Below are 22,975 nucleotides of genomic sequence, written 5' to 3'. Positions count from 1 at the left end.
GCCGTCTTACTCCATAGGCCTAATTCATATTTTTTTAGAGGAAAAATAAAAGTTTTAGAAAAGAAAAAAGGTTTCAAAGAATATTAGAGTATAGAATATTTAATTTAGAGGGGAAGTTTTATAGCTAAGACAAAAAAACTGGAATGACTTGCCTTTAGTTATACTGCTTACTTAATATTCTTTATGACATTTTAATATCATGGAACCTTTAATAAAATCACTTAAAAAATAAGAACTTTGACACATAATTTTTTTTATTTCCCTTAGGTTACTGATGCCAAGTCTTTCTCAGGACCTTTTAATGTCTTGCCCGTGAAGACAAAATGGAGTAACATTGGATTTCATATCCTTCTGTTTGATCTGGAAAACCTTGTTGAACTTTTGCTGCCAACTCCAATCTGTGACGTTGACCCCTCCAATTCGTTTTATGGTAGTGAGATTCTGAGAAGGGCCAAAAGCACAGTAGAGAAGAAAACATTGACGCTGAAAAGAAATAAAACTGCCTCTGGTCCTCTCCCAGCGGAGGCACAAGCCAAGCCTGTTAGTGAAAGCCCAGCCCAAGGAGATAATACCATCAAATTCTTAGAAGAAAACGATGGCATTAAAAGGCAAAAGAAAATGAAGTGCTCCAAAAAGATGCACCCTAAGCCATCAAGAAAAGTCGATGCCAACCTCATAATAGACACAGCTAAATTGCTCCTATCTTGCCTTTTACCATGGGGAGTGGATAAAGAATTAGATAATCTCTGCATTAAGCATCTCAATATTTTAAAGCTTCAGGGTCCCGTTTCTTTAGGACTTGCTTCAAGTGAAGATCACTTCTCATTGATGCTGCCAGGTTGGGATTTATGCAATGCTGAAATGAAAAAAGACTATTCAAAAGTAAATTTATTTTCCAGTAAAGTTTTGGACTTGTCAAATAAATACACATCCACTCTTCCAAATCAGGCTAGGATGCCAGGAGGACTGGAAAATAATTGTGATTCTTTGCAAGAGTCAAACACTATAGTTTATTTATTGAGCAGACTATTTTTAGTTAATAAATTAGTTAACATGCCTTTAGAATTGACATGTGGAATTGACAGGTAAGACATGACTAGAGATTTTGACTATTCTTATTCGGGACATTAAAAAAAATTATCATTATTTGCTATATTCTGCTCTCTAGCCTTCCTCCCTCCCTCCCTCCCTCCTTTCTTTCCTTCCTTCCTTTCTTTCTTCTGATAAAGAGTAAATATGTAACAATTCCTTTAGTTCCAAACACATTTGAGAAAATCTTCCTTTTAAGTCTTTGGGATTAGAGGATAATTTGGGCAATAAATCTATATGTTTTAAACTTTATCATTCAACAAAAATTCAAAATTTGTTGCATTCAACAAAGCAACAAATCCTTTGCTCTCCTAATGTGTGCCGAGAAAATCATACTGCTGGATGCTGAATGACTCAATAGATAGATTCATGTGCACCTTCAAATCCGTTATACTTGCTGTGAATCAACTATGAACAAAGAACATTTAAGTAAATGCCTATGATGATGTATTTCATATAACATCAGGGAAGGAAATGTTTGAAAATTTTATACCTCAAATTCCACCATTAATTAATTTATACTTTGGCATATTAAAATAGAAGAGGCTATCAATAATTCATTTATAGAAAGTATAGTTTAGTAATAAGAGCTATTATTTTTTGAGTGTTTAATATATACTAGTCACCATGTAAGCCCTTTACAAACATGATTTCATTTCATATGCACAGCAAAGCTGAGATATAGGTACTATTATTTTGCTCATTGTATAGAGGAGGATATTGAGGCTTGTGAAGAGAAAGTATCAGCCTCGAGATTAATTCAGCTCCCTAGAGGCTGATTCAAGGGTGAGCACCAGCCTTATTCCAGAGCCTACTTAATTACTAACCTTGATTCTGTGTGTTTACCTTCTCCCACTGCCAAAACTCAATACGGTTTTCTGTTGTCTGATGTTAGAGGTTTGAATTCAGTTCACCAAATGCTTACTGGCCTTAACACTAGCCTACAGAGGAAATATAGATAAATTTCTCATTTGGGTCGGAACTCATTCAAATGATAAAGATAATGCACGTGAAATAAGTAGAAAACACTGAAGTAGGGGAAAGCAACAAGGAAATACATTCATAGTATAGATAAGTATTATAGGTGGTCCAAGTAAAGAGAATAATTAGTGTGAGATGAACCCATCAGAAAGCATTTATGGACAAGATACTGTTTGAACTGCCCTCTACATGGTGGTAAACAGTCCTTGACATTTCTGTTCTTTGACAAAGTTCAGTTCAACAAATACCAGTACCAGGCACTGTATGATAGACAGAGTTCCTGCCTTGAGTGAACCTATAGTCTGGTAGCAAGTCCATATGGATTATGTAGGATTCAGTGTTCTGTTTCCTTCTATTATAATGCTTCTGTGCTACAGGGTTTTCTATTTTCTGTTTGGTGGCCGTAATAACGAGAAAACAGAGACTGGTAAGTTTCTGTGATTCATAATCTTAATTTTCTTCTATTTTCTTTTCTTTCGTTAGTTTTAAATGCCTAGCTATATATATATATTTCAATTTCAGATAGACTTCTTTTACTTTTCTCTTCTTTCTATTACTAAAAAATTACATAGCACCTAAAGTGTGGTAAAAAAAGAAAAAATGAAATCAGCCTGGAGCCTGAAAACCTGAGAATGAGTCCTAGTTTTGTTGTTTAACTAGTCATGTGGCTTTGGAGTAATCCCTTAGCCATCTGGGCCATACTTTCCTCATCTACAAAATGAGGTGGATGGGATAGGTGATCACTAAGATTTCTTCCCATTCTTAAAACCTTGGGCTGCTAGCAAATTATATTTGTTTGCCTAATCATGATCCCACAGAGTAGACGAGGGACTTATTTGTTGTTTTCCTGAAGTTTTCATTCTGAGTTTGTTCCTGATAGAGAGTACAGGATGTAGAGGATATGTCTGGTGCCCTTTAGGGGAGATTATGCGCTTTCAGCATGCCTTCCGATAAATGACCTTAAAATCATTGCCACACATTAGTTAATTCTCTACAGAATTCTTCATGAAAACAAATTATTGAATGGAGGTGTCGAGATTAGAGACTGCTTCTCTAAATCAGTCAGTTTACATTCAATCTGCTGCCAGAGACTGCATGTCATTTTTCAGGAAATCAAAATAATATGCATTGGATTTGTCACACCAAACCCTTCCAACAAATTTCGCCATTTTGCTAACGTTTCACTGTGGTTGTGAAGGTTGTGAAGAAATCCTTGCATGCTTAATAACTGGGTGCATGACATAACTGAATTTTATGGAAAGAGCTATCTGCCTATGAGAACATCCCTGGATAGTATTTGAAAGTTTCCTATGATTGAATCAGTGGGCTAGTAAGCCTGGCTTCATCAGGCCCTGACAGTACCTAAGGAGAATTCTTTGGCAGATGTCAACATATTAGGCTTCTAAAATTTATTGCATTAGCCACAAATCACATGACCTAAAGTGGTAAGGCCCCACCTGTTAAAGTAGATCACAAGATGATTCTGGTCAGCTAAGATTCACAATTCAATTGGAATTAAGTTTTAGATGGGAGCAAAGTGGGGAAATAAGACTCACCAAAGAGATTAATGTGGAAGAAATGCAAAACAATCATGTGTTCTATTCCCAAATTTGTTAAAGTGGCCATACACCCATATCTTCAATTTACTTCTCAAAATATTTTTCATACATCTTTAACAATATCCTTTAAATCTTTTTTTCAATAGTTCTTTCAAAATGGAATCTGTGCATAACAAGGTGAAAAGTTCTGGAAATGATATTTTGAATATTTCAAGCTTCTACGGTTACTTACGAAATGGTAAAGGAATTACAGATATAGTCTGATTTTTTTTTTCTTCTATAAAATAAAATAACTAGTCTTTCTATAACTGGATAGCACTGTACAGTTTAGAATGAGAAATGTGTGTATTTATTGTTTGATTTAGTCTGCATTTCGCATGGTTATAGTTTTGTATTCTGCCTATATTTGAAATATATATGAAATTTTTTTATTAAATAGCATCTTAAAGACATGTAATGTGATGGATTTCATCAAATGATCTTTGAAATGTCTGAAAGGCTGAAACTTTTCAGCAAATGAAATATTGGGATATTAAATTAAGGTCATATGTGACTTATGGAGAAGTATATTAATCAATATCTTTAATACCAAGTAAGTGATTATTATTTTAGAGATTTTAGAGCTATTTCAGAAGGTTCTATAATGGTTCTTGAATTCTTCTGAGTAACAGTCTTGGTATTTAGGCTTTCTTTTGATGCCAAATGGCTAATTCATACCCAAAACCAGCTTCTCCAAATCTTTGACATCTCAGTAAATGGCAGTTCTATCCTTCCACTTGTTCAGGTCAAGAACTTTGGTGTCATTTTGACTTTCCCCTTTCTCTCATACCCCACATCCGATCTTTTAGTAATCATGTTAGTTCTACCTTCAGAATGTATCCCAGATTCTGACTGCTTCTGCCCAGCTACACGACCACCCACGATGTGACCCTTCATCCTCTCTTGCCTGGATGCTGACAGAAGCCTCCTAACCACCCCTCTGCTCCTATTCTTGGTTTCAACACTCTATTCCCGACCAAGCAGCCGGAGTGATCTATTCAAAACTAAATCAAAACCTCATGCTTCTGCCTAAAACCTTTCAGTGGCTTCTGTTGCACTCTGAATAAAAGCCACAGTCCTTAGGATAGCTCACCTGGCTGCTCTACCTGTGTCATTGCACCCCCCGCCCCCATCTGACCTCATCTCTTTGTACTTAGCCCCTGCTTCTCGAGTTCCAGCCGCACTGGCCTTTTACTCTTACCCAAACATGGCAGGCAGCTCTTAGGGCCTTTGCACTGTCTGTTTCCTCTGCCTGGAATGCTTTTTCCCCAGATTCCACAGAGGTCAACCTGCCACCTCCACCCCTACCCTGCATCCTTCAATTCTTGCTCAAATGCCATTTCATCAATGAAGGTGCCTTCCTTTCTCCCCAGCACACCCTATCCATTTCCCTATTTTAGTGTTTCCATAATCCTTTTCACTATATGATGTACTATATATCATTTTTTCATTTGCCATCTACCTCTGGCTCCTAAAATCTAAGCACCATAGGGGCTATTTTTTTAATGACGGTTTTGTTCAGTGATGTGTACACAGTTCCTAGAATAACTCCTGCAAGAAACTAAGCAAATACTTTGGGATTAATGGATGAATAGTAAATAGAACAGTAGTTTTGGAGATAGACAGTTGAAGTTCAAGAACTAGTTCTGCCACTTACTACTTATGTAACTTTGGGCATGTCTTTTACTCCTTTAAATGCCAAATTTACTGCATTTGTAAAATGATAATAAGATTCCAGACTTGATGTGCATGTTTCCTCCAAAGTTGTGCAGTAGATGATCAATACACTGGGATGACCTGAACAATGGTACATAGGAGCCCTCTCAGGGCTATTGAGAAGAATATTTGGGCTTTTTTTGTATGTGTGTGAGGAAGATTAGCCCTGAGATAACACCCATGCCAATCCTCCTCTTTTTTGCTGAGGAAGACTGGCCCTGGGCTAACATCTGTGCCCATCTTCCTCCACTTTGTATGGGACGCTGCCACAGCATGGCTTGACAAGCAGTGCGTCGGTGCGCACCTAGGGTCCGAACCCGGGCCACCAGCAGTGGAGTGCATGCACTTAGCCGCTACGCCACAGGGCCGGCCCCTATTTGGGCTATTTTAAAGTAAGAGTTTATTAATAGCTTAATTGAGTGCCTAGTATGATCAAAGAATTATGCTAGTGACTTTACATACATTATCTCAATTAATATATAAACAACGCTGCACATAGGAAGAACTATCTCTGTTTTACCCTTAGGAAAACTGAGGCTCAGAGAAGTTAGATGTCTCACTCATAGGCAAATAGCTATTAAGTAGAGGGGCTAGGATTCCACTCCAACTCTGTCTGATTCCAAACCCCTTGCTCTTGCCAGTACGTCAGCCCACTTCTCACATTTATGATGCAAGTAGTCTTCCTACCATATGGCCCCAGTCTGGGTTGCCTGCCTTTTGCTTAGGTCGTAGCCCTTACTAGGGTATTTATCCTCGTTTTCATTTTTTATAACACTGGGAAAGGGATTACAATTTAAGGCATAATATAAGTGGTTTCTGCAGAGACCGAGAGAGTTGCGAACCAGAGGCAAGAAGGCCCCAGCTTTTCCTATGCTGCCCCAACCAAAGCAGCCCGAGCAACTAGTGTTTTTACTGAATAGCCTCCCTGATGTTTCGAGGTGGCATTTATAGCATCTAAAATTCAGTTAGGTACTAAGGAAACATGGTTTTGTGTTTTAATAATTGGAAGATGGGAGGTGAAAGGAAAGGAGGGATTCACTTCATCCTATTAATTCTATAATGTCAAAGCCTGAAGAATAAAATAATACTCTGAGGTGCTCCTTCTAAAGGGTTGACAGGAACCAATATCCACTTCTGTCAGCAGAAATGGTGACTAAGTAATATTGGTAAGGCTGGGATGTTTTCTTTTTATCTTTCCCCCTGAAGTTGCAATTAATTCTTTAACTCACTGACATTGCCAAGAAAAGTTGGCTCTCCTTTCTACCTCATATTAAAATTTTAACATCACATTAAAGTACACTGTGAAGTACCCCATGATGCCAGTAAGTAGTTATAGTTGAGACCAATACTTAGCTTTGATGGTAGAGTCACAAGGTCAACAAAATGAGAGAGGGAGACAGGAGAGAGATCAAAAGAAAATTTTCTCTTACCTGCTGTGCTCATGAAGAAAGGGTAAAGATGACTTCAAAATCATAGTGTGCTATCATACTTAAATGTTTTGTGCACTGATCTTAGTCATTTAAAGTGCACATTATATGTTCCATCAGAAAAAAATAATGTTAATAATGTCAGAAGTTTTTTATATATTTCTTTCATGTTCTCATTTTACATTATATTTGACACTTTCTATCACATTTCCCTTGACCACTAATATGTATATAGATACACACCTATATACATATATATAATATATAAAATAGTGATTCAATGAAAAGTATATTGGACTAATATTAATTTAAATAGTTGATTTAAGCATATATTAATTTCAACATATTTCATACATATTTTTTAACTTTTTTTTTGCTGAGGAAGATTCGCCCTGAGCTAACATCTGTGGCCAGTCTTCCTCTATTTTGTATGTGGGCCACCACCACATCACCACTGAGGAGTGGTATAGGTCCGCACCTGGGAGCTGAACCTGGGCTACCAAAGCAGAGCGCACCAAACTTAAGCACTAGGCCACCTGGGCTGGCCCCAAACATATTTTTTTTTTTTTTTTTTTTGTGAGGAGATCAGCCCTGAGCTAACATCCGCCAATCCTCCTCTTTTTTTGCTGAGGAAGACGGCCCTGGGCTAACATCGGTGACTATCTTCCTCCACTTTATATGGGACGCCGCCACATCATGGCTTACCAAGCAGTGCGTCGGTGCGCGCCCGGGATCCGAACCAGCGAACCCCGGGCCGCCGCAGCGGAGCGCGCGCACTTAACCGCTTGCGCCACCGGGCCGGCCCCCCCAAACATATTTTTTGAAACAGGATTTCAACCATATATTAATACATTAATTTACATAGACAATAACAGTAATTTCCACTCCAGTGCAAGCCTTCATCATTCTTTCTTATCTCTTCCCTGGGATCAGGCACCTAGATAATATATTTTAGCCATCAGAAAGCCTTAATACATCGATTTTACATTTGAATGATAATATGTACATTTTCAATTAATAAAAAGGCACTTATTAAGTGCTTTTTTGTGTAGGGAACTGCTGGACACTCTATGGATCAATTTAAGTAATCCAAACCCTAGCTGGCTCTTAAAATTTCACACTGAACATTAAGGCAAATAGATAAAAAGGACATTCAAGAGGGCAAACTTAAAAGAAACAATACATAACAAAATGAGTCAGATTAAAACATAAGTGCTATACTTATTGATCAGATTATACCCAGTATAGCTGGGTAAGGACAAATCAAAGGAAGTTTTTTATGTGATTTCTGTGTAGATACTGATTCATGGCAAGGTAGAATTTCAGGCAGTATTTGTATGAGGAAGGAATTGTAAAATTTGGTATTCTGTTTTGGGTGAGAATATTAGTCATTACTTCTGTTGGCAAAAAGATACAAAGAGGAGTTTAAAGTATAAAGATGAATTTGATTTAATGTGAATATGTATTTATATAATTGTTAGAAATACACATAAATTAATTAATGGTTCTTGACTCTGGCTATACGTGAAGAACATCTGAGATACTTTTACAAAGTATTAATGCCTGCCCCATCCTCACCCTGAGAACTATTAAACGAGAATCTCTCTAAGATTGAACCTGGGCATTGGTGTTTGTGAGAAAAAAAAAAATAAGCTCCCCAGGTGATTCTAACGTGCAGCTGGGGTTGAGGACCGTTGGGTTGCCTCCGTTTTTAATACTCTCAAGATATAAATATGTTCTATATATTTCTAGGTAAGAATGAATCCCATACACCTGAAGCTGATGTTTCACTTTTGAAGCTAATTTCCTGTTGGAGAGACCAGTCTGTGCAGGTATGATACAGTTTATGTTCTTGAAATTATTGGAATTATTTATGTTCTTGAAATATTTCCTTGCTGCTGTAGTTCATTCATACTTCCCTCTACCTGAGGGTAAAAGTAAGTAGATACTCCTGTCCTCACAAAATATCCTCCCAAGGCATTTCATTTCATAGGCCCAATGCAGAGACTAATAATGAGAGGAAAAGTGGAAAATAACATATGCAAGGATGCACCAAGTTAGCAGATATGACTAGAGGAGGCTGAGGAAGGGATGTTCATGTTGTTATAGGTAACTTATTGCCCTCTGAGGTTCCATTTTGTGGCAGAATTGTGTATTACTTCATTTCAAAATGTCCCATGATGTAGAGATCCCTAGGCTTGGGAATTTGGTATGTGTAATTAGAAATCATTTTTCTATCCTGAGAGTACTTTCATCTGTGAGCTGATTTGGAGAGCTGGTTTCGTTAATGCCCAATTTAGGTCCTTTTTCCTCTTTTAAGTTTTTTTGTGTCCTAAAAACTAACTGGGTAGCTTTGTACACTGTACAATAAATAATTATGCATCCATTAGATGAATATTTATTGGACCTTTATTCTTCTTCATGAGCTTAATAAATGTCAAATTTGCAAGACAAGAATAACAATAACTCCAATTACAAATGATTATGCTTGGTTACAGGAAAACAAGGAAAAGTTAACTCAGAACAAACTGTGGGAGTTGACACCATAAAACCAAATAAATGTAGTTAGAATGGCTATTGAAACCATGGCCTATAAGTTTCTACGTGATTTGCTCCTAGCCTAACCTCTTCGCTCAACATTCTCCCCACTGTTCACTAGCCACATTGACCTAACATATAAAGCTCATTTCCACTTAGGAGTTTACATTTTTTTCAGGCTAGAATTCTCATTTTTCCATTCATCGTTTGAGTCTTCGCTCAAAAGCCAGCTCCTCAGAGAAGTCTCTCCTAATCACTCCATCTAATATTATCACTGCACCCTCCCCACCGTGTGCCTCCAGTCAGCATCACACTCCCAAGTTTTATTGTCTTTGTTGTGCTTACTTTTAGTGGCAATTATACCACTTGCTTGCTTATCATCTGTCTTCTCACGGTTGTAGAAGCTTGCTGGCAGCGGGGACTTTGTCTGTCTCATTCACCCCTCTTTCACCAGTGCTAGAAAAGCAATAGTGACAGTAACCAGTCAATAAATATTTAATGAATACCTATGCAAAAAGCCTCTGTGATAATCAAACAAACGTTAGTACATGTTGACTTTACCAGCATATTGGCAATCACTCTAAAAGAGTCTATTGATTAAAGGTGAGATTTTTTTTTTCCTGGTAGCCAAAGTTTTCCTCAATGGGGAAAAAAAAAAATCCATGAGGAAAAGTATTCAACAGAACATTTATCCTGATTTGCTCTAACTAAAGATCATTTGTAGCTGTTCATTTGACCTTCAGATAAATTTTAATGTGGTTTGGACATGTTTGGACTAATGGACCTTTAAGGTTCTATGATTCTGTGACCTTGTGTAAAATGCTGGCAGCAGGACAAATATTACCAGAGAATTTATTACTCACTCTATTGGAAATCTAAGCTTCAAAGTTCTCCTCTCATCTCTGTCACTAACCTGATGAATGACTCAGGAAGATAAGTTTAACTTATTGATTATTTATTTTCCTCATGTGTAAAGTGGAAATGAGAATTCCTGGGCTCTTCAGGAACAACAGAGGCTTTTGCAAGTATACATTTAAATGCTTCATTAACCAATCCTCAAATTCCTTGTAAAGCTGTTCATTTAAACAGTTAGTCAAGTCATGTTAACTTAAATCTACTTTTTATGTATTTTAGGAGCACTAGGTGGTAAAGAGAGCAAAATCCTACTTCAAAAACTAAAGGGGAGGGTATTTTTAAGCGATGGGGTAAGAATGAGTTATCTTTCAGGTGAATGAGTTTGTCTGGAAATTGTCTCTTTTGCTTTTCACATATGAAACGTATCTAACACAGAAATAAATTCTGGAAAAGCAACAGCAAGGTTTTGGGGTGCTAGTTTGCGTGTTTCTGACACTGCACTAAAGTTCTTGGGATTTTATAATCCAACAACAGTAGGTGAAATCATGACATCCAAGCCTCCAGGGAGAAATATTGCTTTTCTAGGAGTGGTTCAAAAACATTAAAGGGCAGTGTGAGCTTGAGTGTTGGAAAAATGTTTTTACAGCAGAAAATCTGGACATTGAAACCACAAGTAGGACATGGGGGCTCCTATGAGTCTTCATAATGCTTTATGCTATTTTACAGTACTATGCAGTTTCAAGCTGTTAGTAGAAAACCGTTAAAATTTTTAGCTTGCCTAGGGCACAGTAAGACTTCTAATAATAAGTATATGGCCCAGATCTCTGGCTGTCTCTTTCTAGCCAGTGGATTTGCAAATCTTGTTTTGAATCTTTGTACATTCCCTCATAAGAATGTAATACTTTGCATATCTTTCTTTTCAGAGAAACTTATTTATATGCGTTTTGAAGACAGCTTTATAGCCATAGTGCTTTCAATTCTAGATCATTATTAAAATCACAGTTATATAAAATACTGTCTCAAAATGTTATATTTTGTTGCAGAAAATTCTATCCCTGCTATCTACACAATTTATTTGCTATGTGTATAAGCTAGAGAGACTCAAGTGTTGTTAGTCAAAAATTAACAAATTCTACTTTCTACAGTTTATATTTTTAAAGTGTACAAAATCTATTTCAATTCTATTAGCATTTATTTATTGCCCACTGTATACCAGATACCATGATAATATTATTACATATTGGTTCTATACAGTATAAAGTGTTTATTTTGAGTTTGTTTGTTATTAGGTGTATGCCATTCAGTATTCACTTTTAAGTTTTGTGGCTCTGAGTATCCTACTCATTATGGTTAATATGGTTTATTCTGTTATTTCTACTTCTTGTTTTCCGGTGATACTCATATTAATTATTCTTGTGATATGCATTTTTAGTGACAAATATTCAAAAAACTCCAAAATTCAATAGTTCAAAAATGTGATGACAATATATAAATCTAATAGTTAGAAATGTTAAATGAAATTGCATAAGTCTCTATCTATCTATCTATCTATCTATCCATCTATCTATATATTTTGTGTGTGTGTGTGAGGAAGATTAGCCCTGAGCTAACATCTGTTGCCAATCCTCCTCTTTTTGCTGAGGAAGACTGGCCCTGGGCTAACATCCGTGCCCATCTTCCTCTACTTTATATGTGGAACACTTGCCACAGCAAGGCTTGATAAGCGGTGCGTAGGTCCTCACCCAGGACCCGAATCTGCGAACCCCAGGCCACTGAAGCAGAGCTCACAAACTTAACCGCTATGCCACTGGGCTAGCCACCCTATATATTTTTAAGAAAGAATACTGATCCAGTGGGATAGAGGACATTCTAAATCACAATTGTGGGTGCTCCTCAGAGATGATAATGATCCCAGTGTGAGAGGACAGCCATAATTCCATGGGAGCATATGGCCAAACTGCCCATTCTGAGGAATATACCATAGTCTGGACATAGTATGGGTCTGAAGACATCCTCTAATATCCTCCTGATTTATAGGTATGGACAGAAGCAAGTTCCACACAGGATTCTCTGATTTAAATCTCTCATCCTAGCTTCTCTCAGCATCACAGATTTTGTTTGATAAGTGAGGCCATGAAGTCCTAGAGTAATATGTGACTTGCCAAAGATGGCGTTTGTAATAACTGTCATAGTTGGATCAGAAATTCGAGCCTTCTTATTTCTGATTCAGAGCTCTTTCTACCACATCATCTACATCTTGAAAGCAGTGCCATAAAATAAAATGTGTGACAAAACTAAAATGAAATAAATTCAGTGATGTAAAATTGTTCAGGAATTAATACAGTTTGTCCCATCATATGATATACATAAATAAGCATGGTTCGCCTATATTGTGATACAGAGTAGAAAATGTTAGTAGACATCATACCTAATAGTTAGTATAATGTATATCTCATTACATGGTAGGTATTAATAGGCATGATTCACCAGTATCATGATATGTAGAACTATATATTAGATTCCTGGTATGCAATAGCTATCACAGTGTTGAGTATTTCATCACACGATATGCCCGAGGAAGAATTATGTACCTGTATTGTGACAGGCAGTACTACAATGTTAGTACACATGGTATGCAATAGTAAAATCAAATCATTCGTTAGCCTTTTATCACAACCTAACCAAGAATTTGAGTGGACAAGAACAGGGGGATGATCAGTGATCAGGAAGCTGCCCTGAAACTTTTGGGAAATTTCCTATATTTAAAAGTCAGGTACCTGGCTCCTTCTGCCCCAGTAGTTCAGTGAGCATCTGCCATCAGCTTAAGCTCTCTGAGTGTCTCTGGAGCCTAAAGGTCTCACATGCTGCCACAACACGTAAAAGAAACTGAATAAATATTTAGGTGAATATCTTTTCTATTTTTGGCATCAGCAACTCTAGATCACTAGTCTCGGTTGGTGTTGTCCCAAAGCCCTAGCTCTAGGTGTCCTGTGGGTCGAGTGGGGATAATGCAAAAGGAACAGTGGCAATATAGAATTGTCCAATTCCACAAGTGGCATTTCAGAATATGAGTCATCTTGACAGAGGGCAGGGTTTTGAGGGGAAAAGGAGCAGGCATTGGGATGTGGCTATATGAAAGGTTCAACTGTGAGCCAGAGAAGGATAATGGTGGGGTGCCCCAAGCTCACCTAGATCAGTGGTGCTTTTCCTTTTCTCTCACTGATTCAGCTCTTAGCTTACTTTGAACTCTGTCTTACTCCTGGACCTTGCCTCATCTCTTGCCAGGAAGAAGCTAAGGTACGGTCACTGGCTTTTTACTGAGGGGTAAAGGTATAGAACCTTGGGAGGACATATAGTACAAAGGGCATAGAATCAGGGGTCAGAAGGTCTATCCACCAAGTCTGTATGACCTTGGAATGTCATGTCCCAGATTCTTCATTTTAAAAATGAAGATATTGGAAGGGCCAGCCCCATGACCGAGTGGTTCAAGTTCCACACACTCCGCTTTGGTGGCCCAGGGTCGCATGTTGGAATCCTGGGCGTGGACCTACTCCACTCACCAGCCACGCTGTGGAGGCATCCCACATACAAAATAAAGTAAGATTGGCGCAGATGTTAGCTCAGAACTAATCTTCCTCAAGCAACTAAAGAGGAAGATTGCCAATGGATGTTAGCTCAGGGCGACTCTTCCTCAGCAAAAAAAAAAAAAATATTGGATTAGACTGGATATGTACAATAATCAGAAGGCATGCTTTGAGGTATTTTAAGCTGTGTAAAACCACATACACATATACACAGTTGAGCGAGATTCATTATTAAAGTCTTGTCTTTAACCATCTATATTAGACCTAGTTTAAACCAAGTGTTTTTAGCTAAATAGTGCTTTAGAGCTAGACATTGTTTGAGGAGGTAACCTTGTCTTTAAGAGCAATATGATGTATTCAAATTAATTTTCTTTTTCTTTTGGTGGAAATGAAAATATGTTAGGAGAAAGAATTGAGAACTTCTTTCAACTTTCCTTTTAGAATCTCCTGAGTTTGCAAAAGAACAGTGTGATGATTTGGGTGCCAGTTCTCAGTGTCTGCAATTCATTTGTTTCAGATACAAATTCTAATGGGATGGAGCATTACAGTTTATGTGAAACCAATTCAAATAAAAATTCCAGGCTTTGGGTTTTGTGCAAGACCCCAAGCATTTGTAATAATACTAAAAATAGTTCATAAAAAAAAATCTTTACAGGTAACTGAAGCAATACAAGCTGTTCTCTTGGCGGAAGTTCAGCAGCACATGAAGACCTTGAGAAAGGCACCGATCAACAGTCAACCAGAGTCCGTGACAGAGAATGGTAACTGTGAGATGATGCAGATCCTGCCAAAGATGGAATGGGCTGAGGAGCTAGACTTACAGTGTGTTACAGACATTTTGCCTCTGCAAAGTAAGTGCAAAATTTATTGGCATGCTCTTGCATCAGCACTTTTTCTAGTACTTAGAACGTGTTGAGAGTATAAGTTCTCAGTATATCATTTCTGCAAAAACCAAGCCTGTTTCTGGCCTATTCTGCTATCAGTTTCCTCTTATAATTGTCGAGTTTTAAAGAACTTCTAAATTCTATTGTAGTCAATACATATTTTCCAGAACAAAAATTTGTTATTTATAAAAATGTTTTCAGTGATTAAAAATGAAAACAAGATTAATAGTAATATGGGATATACATTGTAAGGATACCCTGATAATAATGGGTCCTAAATTTGTTTTCACTTGGTACCTTGATAATAGTTATGTGCCGATTTTTTTCTTTTCTGGGAATAAGAAACATAGTGCAAACTAATAAACTGATTTATAGTTGGACCGCTTGATTTTATAACAAATTTTATCATTGTAACTTCATAATGATAATGTTTATGGTTTATGGCTTGCATAAATCTAAATTTCTGCTGTAAAATTTTATCTGATTTTTCAGGCTATTTTCTATGACTTTAATAAAAAGAGATTAAAAACAGTACAAAAAATTAAGTACAAATTTGATTTTCAACTTTATTACTAAGCTTTTGGTGAACAAATTAATTTATAATATGATTAAATGTATATTTTTGTCAGGAAAACATGTTACAAATTTACATGTTCCAGATTGTTAAAAATTGTCAGGTACTTCTTTTAGCTCTCAAAAAGAGATTGTCTTTTTATTTATCTGGGATTCAGAGAAATGTTGCTGTCTTTAAAATGTTGAATCTTAGAACAAGCGTCATTCTTAAAAATGTGTTAGATTTATTTCTTTTTGTTATTTTTATAAGATTATTGATTGGAGAGCATTATGTAGTGAGAGAGGATATGTAGCAGGAAAAGGCTTCCTAGTGAAGACCAATGATCAAAATAGATAGACTATTTCCTAATGCCAAGATGCTCACTGAAGATGGTAAATTCAATAAGTAATTTGATAAAGCTCGATGGTGATTTCAAGTCATTTGTTTGTTGTCCAGAAATTAGCTATAATTATCTGGGAAATTCAACCCCTTGAAGAAGCTCCTTTTTGATCATATCACATAATTGTAGTTGTATTATACTTTTCTAGCAAGAAGTAGAAATTTTCTTTTTAAATTAATTTTCAATGACTACATTTAAGTTCTTTATTCATTTGGAGAGGTACGTTAATAGGTTTCCTCCAACTCTCCAAAGACAACTAGTGTCATTCAACATGTGTTAACTCTCATTGGGTGACATTTCTGTGCCTTATCCCTAATCTTGAGTGTCTAACTTATATGCTGGCCCATAGCCCTTTTTTCTAGTTGAGAAATTCATGGCAGGCTATCAAGGTGAAACTTTTGATGAGTTTTGCTGTCACATGGCTTACCCGTTATTTGAAATTTCATGAGATTGGGCCCTGTTCCGTCCCCAGTTAATTCTCAGGTATAAGAACTGTTGATACTATAGAATTTAGTCTTTCTATGACTAAAGACATCCAGACTTTAAGTTAGAGATTAACTATCTTTTGATCATTATTGAATGATCCTTTGCCAATGTTAAAAGAGAATTTTAGGGTTAGTTTGTGGTAAGAATTGGAACACAAAAATATTAAAGCTACTTTATATGTTGGTGGGTAAAATTTAGAATAATTCTATTTAAAAGAAATATAACATATTCATAAAATGCTGAGGATATATTTTCTTGGGAAATACTACTTGTAGGAAAATATTAACTGCAATTGCAATTAAATAGGAAACACATAACATGCATCAAAAAGGAAAATTTCCAAGCAATATTATGTTGGGTATTAACACTGCCTTTTTCCCCCTTTTGGAAAGGACTTGTTTTTAAAACTATTCAGAGGAACTTAGTAAAATTACAGGAGAAAATTACTTTATTACAGTGGTATGTACTGCATTACTTGATGGAATTTTAAAAAATAAATAAGTAAAAAGCTATTTTATTTATTTCAAATGTCCTGATTCAAAGGTTAAGGAGATGGTGTAGGTACTATTCACTGGATGTGATTATTCTCCAAATTTTATAGGCAGATTTAGTTAGCCCCAGTGTCATTGCAACATATATTATCTTACCAAATATCTTATGACAAAAGGCTTATATTGTTTAATTTTATCAGGTCTTTGCTCATTTGTCCTCTGTACGCTCTTCTCTTCCATTTTTTTCCTAATTTCTTTTGTTCTTTCTTGGTTTCTTCATGATGCATTTTATTTGTAAATCATTTGGAAAGTAACAGATGATGCTTTTATTATGCATGGATATTCATAAACTTCTTTTTTGCCAGGGTGGAGTATATTTGGTTTATTAGCATTATGGTAATATGGCAATAATAGATCATAAAGAAAGAATAATAACAATAGCAGTTAATACACTGCAACACTATGCTAAGTACTTTATGAATGTTATCTCACTTTTTCCTTTAATTCTCAGATAATCCACATGAATCCTAAGGCTCTGTTTCCAACATTTGAGTCATTTGTGTAAATAATTGCAGTTTTTTTAACTGTCCATGTTCATGGAAATGAAGGTTCAAAGTACAGCTGAAAAGAACTACTCTCTGAGAAAGAGAGATTCTCATGGTGCTGCCTAGGCTTGTCCTGAAAAATTACCTCTGTAAATTTTTTATTTGACATGCTAATTATGTCTCATACACATTAAATTAAATAGTATTTGAAAAAAAGTCCATCACTATACCAGCTATCTTGAATGCCACCAGTGGTGTACATCTTGCACTTTGAGACATACTTTCTATTATTATCCCACTTTTTTTTTTTTTTTTTTTTTTTTTTTTTTTTTTTTGTGAGGAGATCAGCCCTGAGCTAACATCCGCCAATCCTCCTCTTTTTTTTTGCTGAGGAAGACGGCCCTGGGCTAACATCAGTGCCCATCTTCCTCCACTTTATATGGGACGCCGCCACAGCATGGCTTACCAAGCAGTGCGTTGGTGCACGCCCGGGATCCGAACCAGCGAACCCCGGGCCGCCGCAGCGGAGCGCGCGCACTTAACCGCTTGCGCCACCGGGCCGGCCCCTATTATCCCACTTTTTAAATGAATAAACTGGGATGTAAAAGAGGTTATATGCCTTGTTGACAGGCACAAAATTACTAAAAATAGGGAAGCAAACCCAGATGTTCTCTTAAACACTGTGTTCTTATCCAGTAAGCTGCATTTTCCATACTAGCAGCATGAAGGAAATTTGCTCTAAATCAGCTTGATCTGAAAATTGAATAATTTATCGAGTGGTTTTCTTAGATTTTTATTCCTTTCTCATAAATCATACTTTCTATTATCAAAGAAAATGCAGAGCGTTCAATCATTGCCATCCCAACCATTATAATAAAGAAAATCACCAGGTTTCTTCAGCTATTTGTACATGAGATGCATCTAGAAAGCAATGGAAATCAAGTGAAGTGAGAATTGAAGCATAATGTGTGTGTACACTTTATAGTTTTGTATCTTATTTATTTTTCAGTGTTTTTGCGGGTTACAATTCACAGCATGTATTTTATTTGAGGTCTTAATATATGTGTATTGATATTTTATGGGAGAGTGGTGGATTTTATCTGACTTTACATTTTTATAATGATTACCTTGCTAGCTTCCTTGAATCTCTTTAGTAAGAAACTGTACAAATAACACTCACATTTGATGCTAAAATTCATTGCTTTAAAAACAGCAGTGGTTTCTATTATTAAAATGCATTTGAAAGTTATTTCCCTTTACTTTTTTTTGTGTGTGTTATTTGGGTTAGTCTAAAGAAGCACTCTAAATTGTTCTATTAAATAAATTGGTTGAAATAGAAATGGAGGCTTTCTAGATAAAACTGTCACTTTGAAATTATTGGCTGAATTTAAATTCACATTCAACTGTGTGGTTGTGAAGAAGATGCATCAAATTACTGCAAATAATCTTTATTACATGCATCATTTTCAAAGACTTATCTAAAAAATTAAATAATGAAAATGTGCTCTTTGTTTAAAGAAAACCATGCATTTGTAGTAAATCAGGAAATGAACATCTATTCAACAGAAAAGTTTTGTGGTCCTGGTGGCCATCAGTAGAATTACTGGCTTGGGGCAAACTTCCTCTGCTGCTGAATTTCTCAGAAGGGAATCTTTCTAGTTGTGGAAAATCTTTGAAACATAGTTGACTACCTCACAGGAAAACTCTTTCTTGACTGTCTTTATTTATAGTAAATGCATATCCACCATCCCCTGTGAGGTCTCCAGGCTAAGTGAGAAGGCCAATGCTTTCTTCTTTGTGGCCACAGAAGTCATTTAGGAGAGGTCTCTGTGAACAAGGAGCAGAGAAGTAATGGGGAACACATCATAGAAGGCCTTTTGTGTCATAGTGTGGTGTTAGGCTTTCTTTGAGATGGGAAACCATTTGAGCAGAGAAACAGCACATATTTTAATGGGATCACGTTGCCTGCAGTTCAGAGGCCAAGGGCAGAAGCAGGGAGACCAGTTGGGAGGCCATTATGCTAATCCAGATGATGGCAACTTGGAACAAATATGGTGGCCTGTATGGAGAAAGTGAGAGCTGATCAGATTCTGAATGTATTTGGAAGGTATAGCTGACAGTATTTGCCAACGGATTGGATATGGAAGAGTGAGATAATGAAAATCTATACTTATATTTTTTCAAACAAAAAATATTTGATACACAGATTGACCCTGGTGTCTTGACTTGATTCCTGTGTCGAGTGGTGCAGTGTCGCATATGTGTTCCAGGTTTGCTGAAGGAAGAGTGGGAGACCCACTCCACAGAAGGCTGCCTCTGCTGTGTGCAGTTTCAAGTGTCCCTGCTTAGATGACCTACAGATTTGATTTTCTCATTTAACTAAACTAACCCTCAAAAAATGGACAAGAGTTTCCTGCCAAGAAACTGAATTGAAGATAATACTAATAATGCAAGATTAAGCAAATAAGATGTAAATGGCATTGCCAAACTTATCTTAAACTACATCAGGAGGGGTGTGTGTGTGTGTGTGTTTTGTGTGTGTGTTAATATCCTCCTTTTGAAATTTCTATTTTTGTGTATGTTTTATAATGGATATAGTGTTGATATACTAATAGCATGTATATTGTTTATAAAGAAACATATATATATGTATGTATATTGCTGATGCATACTTCAGAGCTCCTTCTTGTTGTTTTCTGCAAGAAATTATCCCAATCACAGCCTTTGGGTGGATTAAGCTAAGAAGGCAGGTGTGATAGGCTTTTGGTTATGAAGGGTTAGTAACTTGATGTTCTAAATTGTACATTATGCTATCTCCAAAACTTTGAATAAATGTTTTTTTTTAATTGAGGAAACATTTGTTTATAACATTTTATAAATTTCAGGTGTACATTATTATATTTCGACTTCTGTATAGATTACATGTTCACCACCAAAAGTCTAGTTGCCATCCGTCACTGTACGGATGTGCTCCTTTACTCCTTTTGTCCGCCCCCCTACCCCCTTCCCCTTTGTTAATCCCCAATCTGTTCTCTGTATCGATGAGTTTGTGTGTTGTTGTTGTTATTTTATCTTCCACATTTGAGTGAAATCATACAATATTTGGCTTTCTCGGTCTGACTTATTTCACTTAGCATAATACCCTCAAGGTCTGTCCATATTGTCACAAGTGGCAAGATTTCATCTTTTTTTATGGCTGAGTAGTAAGTATTCCATTGTGTATATATACCACATCTGCTTTATCCATTCATCTGTTGATGGACACTTAGGTTATTTCCAAGTCTTGGCTATTGTGAATAAAGCTGCAATGAGCATAGGGGTGCATATATCTTTTCAAATTAATATTTGCGAGTTCTTTGGATAAATACCCAGAAGTGGAATAGCTGGATCATATGGTAGTTCTACTTTTATTTATTTATTTATTTATTTATTTATGTATTTATTTATTTATTTATTTATTTTTGGTGAGGAAGATCAGCCCTGAGCTAACATCTGTTGCCAATCCTTCTCTTTTTTGCTGAGGAAGATCGGCCCTGGGCTAACATCCATGCCCATCTTCCTCTACTTTATGCGGGATGCCACGACAACATGGCTTGACAAGCAGTACGTTGGTGCGTGCCCGGATCCGAACCTGCTAACCCCTGGCTGCTAAAGTGGAGCGCGCACACTTAACTGCTGCGCCACAAGGCCAGCCCTCTACTTTTAATTTTATGAGTCAGCATGCTACTTTTCATAGTGGCTGCACCAGTTTACATTCCCACCAAGAGTGCACAAGTGTTCCCTTTTCTCCACATTGTCTTCAATACTTGTTATTTCTTGTCTTCTTAATAAAAGCCATTCTAACTGGTATGAGGAGATATCTCATTGTGATTTTGATTTGCATTTCCCTAATAATTAGTGGTGTTAAACATCTCTTCATGTGCATGTTGGCTATCTGTGTATCTTCTGTGGAAAATGTCTGTTCAGATCTCTGTCTGTTTTTTAATTAGGTTGTTTATTTGTTGTTGAGTTGTATGAGTTTTTATGTATTTTGCATATTAACCCCGTATCGGATATATGATTTGCAAATATCATCTCCCAGTTGGTAGGTTGTCTTTTCATTTTGTTGATGTTTTCTTTTGCCGTGCAGAGCTTTTTAGTTTGTTGTAGTCCCGTTTGTTTATTTTTTGTCTTGTTTCCCCTGCCCAAGGAGACATATTCAAAAAGATACTGCTAAGAGTGACATCAAAGAGCATCCTGTCTATGTTTTCTTCTAGGATTTTTATGGTTTCAGGTCTTCCATTCAAGTCTTTAATTCATTTTGAGTTAATTTTTGTATATGGTATAAGATAGTGGTCTACTTTCATTCTTTTGCATGTGGCTGTCCAGTTTCCCCAACACCATTTATTGAAGAGACTTTCCTTTCTCCATTTTATGTTCTTAGTTCCTTTGTCAAAAATAAGCTGTACATAAATGTTTGAGTTTATTTCTGGTCTCATAATTCTGTTCCATTGTTCTCTGTGTCTGTTTTTCTGTCAGTACCATGCTGTTTTGATTACTACAGCTTTGTAGTATACTTTGAAATCAGGGACTGTGAAGCCTCCAGCTTTGTTCTTTTCTCTCAGGATTGCTTTCGCTATTCGGTGTCTTTCGTGGTTCCTTATAAATTTTAAGATTCTGTGTTCTATTTCCATGAAAAATGTTGTTAGGATTTTGATAGGAATTGTATTGAATCTGTAGATTGCTTTAGCTAGTATGGACATTTTAACTATGTTAATTCTTCCAATCCGTGAGCATGGAGTATCTTTCCATTTCTTTGTGTCTTCTTTGATTTCTTTCAATAATGTCTTATAATTTTCAGTGTACAAGTCTTTCACCTCCTTGGGTAAATTTATTCCTAGGTATTTTATTTTTGTTGCTATTTCAATGGTATTAGATTCTTGATTTCTCCTTCTGATATTTCCTTGTTAGTGTATAGAAACACAACTGATTTTTGTGTGTTGATTGCAACTTTACTCTTTATTATTTCTAACAGTTTTTTGGTGGATTCTTTAGGGTTTTCTACATATAAAATCATGTCATCTGCAAATAGTGACAGTTTTACTTCTTCCTTTCCAACTTGGATCCTTTTTATTCCTTTTTCTTATCTAATTGCTCTAGCTAGGACTTCTACTACTATGTTGAATAAGAGTGACAAAAGTGGGCATCCTTGTCTTTTTCTTGTTCTTAGGGGATAACTTTCAGTTATTCATGTTGAGTATGATGTTAGCTGTGGGTTTGTTGCATATGGCCTTTATTATGTTGAGGTACTTTCCTTCTATACCCATTTTATTCAGTTTTTATCATAAACGGATACTAAATCTTGTCAAATACTTTCTCAACATCTATTGAGATGATTATGTGATTTTTATTCTTCATTTTGTTAACGTTTGTATCATGTTGATTGATTTATGGATGTTAAACCATCCTTGCATCCCTGGAATAAATCCCACTTGATTGTGTTGTATGAGCCTTTTAATGCATTGTTGTATTCAATTTGCTAATATTTTGTTGAGGATTTTTGCATCTATGTTCATCAGCAATATTGGCCTGTAATTTTCTTTTTGTGTTGTTCTTGTCTAGTTTTGGTATCAAGGTAATGCTGGCCTGGCAAAATGAGTTAGGAAGTGTCCCCTCTTCTTCAGTTTTTTGGACGAGTTTGAGAAGAATAAGTATTAAATCTGTTTTTTAAATGCCTGGTAGAATTCACCCGGGAAACCACCTGGTCTTGGACTTTTGTTTTTTGGGAGGTTTTTGATTACTGTTTTGATCTCCTTACTAGTGGCCATTCTATTTAGATTCTCTATTTT

The 22,975-nt window shown here is 36.4% G+C and overlaps 1 protein-coding gene across 11 annotated transcripts in view; it reads left to right on the top strand.

The window, feature by feature from the left end:
- WDR72 (WD repeat domain 72) overlaps window positions 1–22,975 on the top strand; it is a 294,043-nt gene that overhangs the window by 194,813 nt on the left and 76,255 nt on the right. For all 11 annotated transcript variants that reach the window (XM_058541608.1, XM_058541610.1, XM_058541607.1 and 8 more), the window contains 4 exons: window positions 268–1,085; window positions 3,776–3,867; window positions 8,564–8,643; window positions 14,444–14,639. In XM_058541608.1, coding sequence (XP_058397591.1) covers window positions 268–1,085; window positions 3,776–3,867; window positions 8,564–8,643; window positions 14,444–14,639 — 1,186 coding nt within the window. The remainder of the gene's footprint in view (window positions 1–267; window positions 1,086–3,775; window positions 3,868–8,563; window positions 8,644–14,443; window positions 14,640–22,975) is intronic.

The sequence above is a fragment of the Diceros bicornis genome, chromosome 5 (genome assembly GCF_020826845.1).
Source record: "Diceros bicornis minor isolate mBicDic1 chromosome 5, mDicBic1.mat.cur, whole genome shotgun sequence".
In the NCBI taxonomy this organism is placed as follows: domain Eukaryota; kingdom Metazoa; phylum Chordata; class Mammalia; order Perissodactyla; family Rhinocerotidae; genus Diceros; species Diceros bicornis.
Note: the sequence above shows the minus strand (reverse complement) of the source record. Positions and strands in the feature narration are given on the sequence as shown.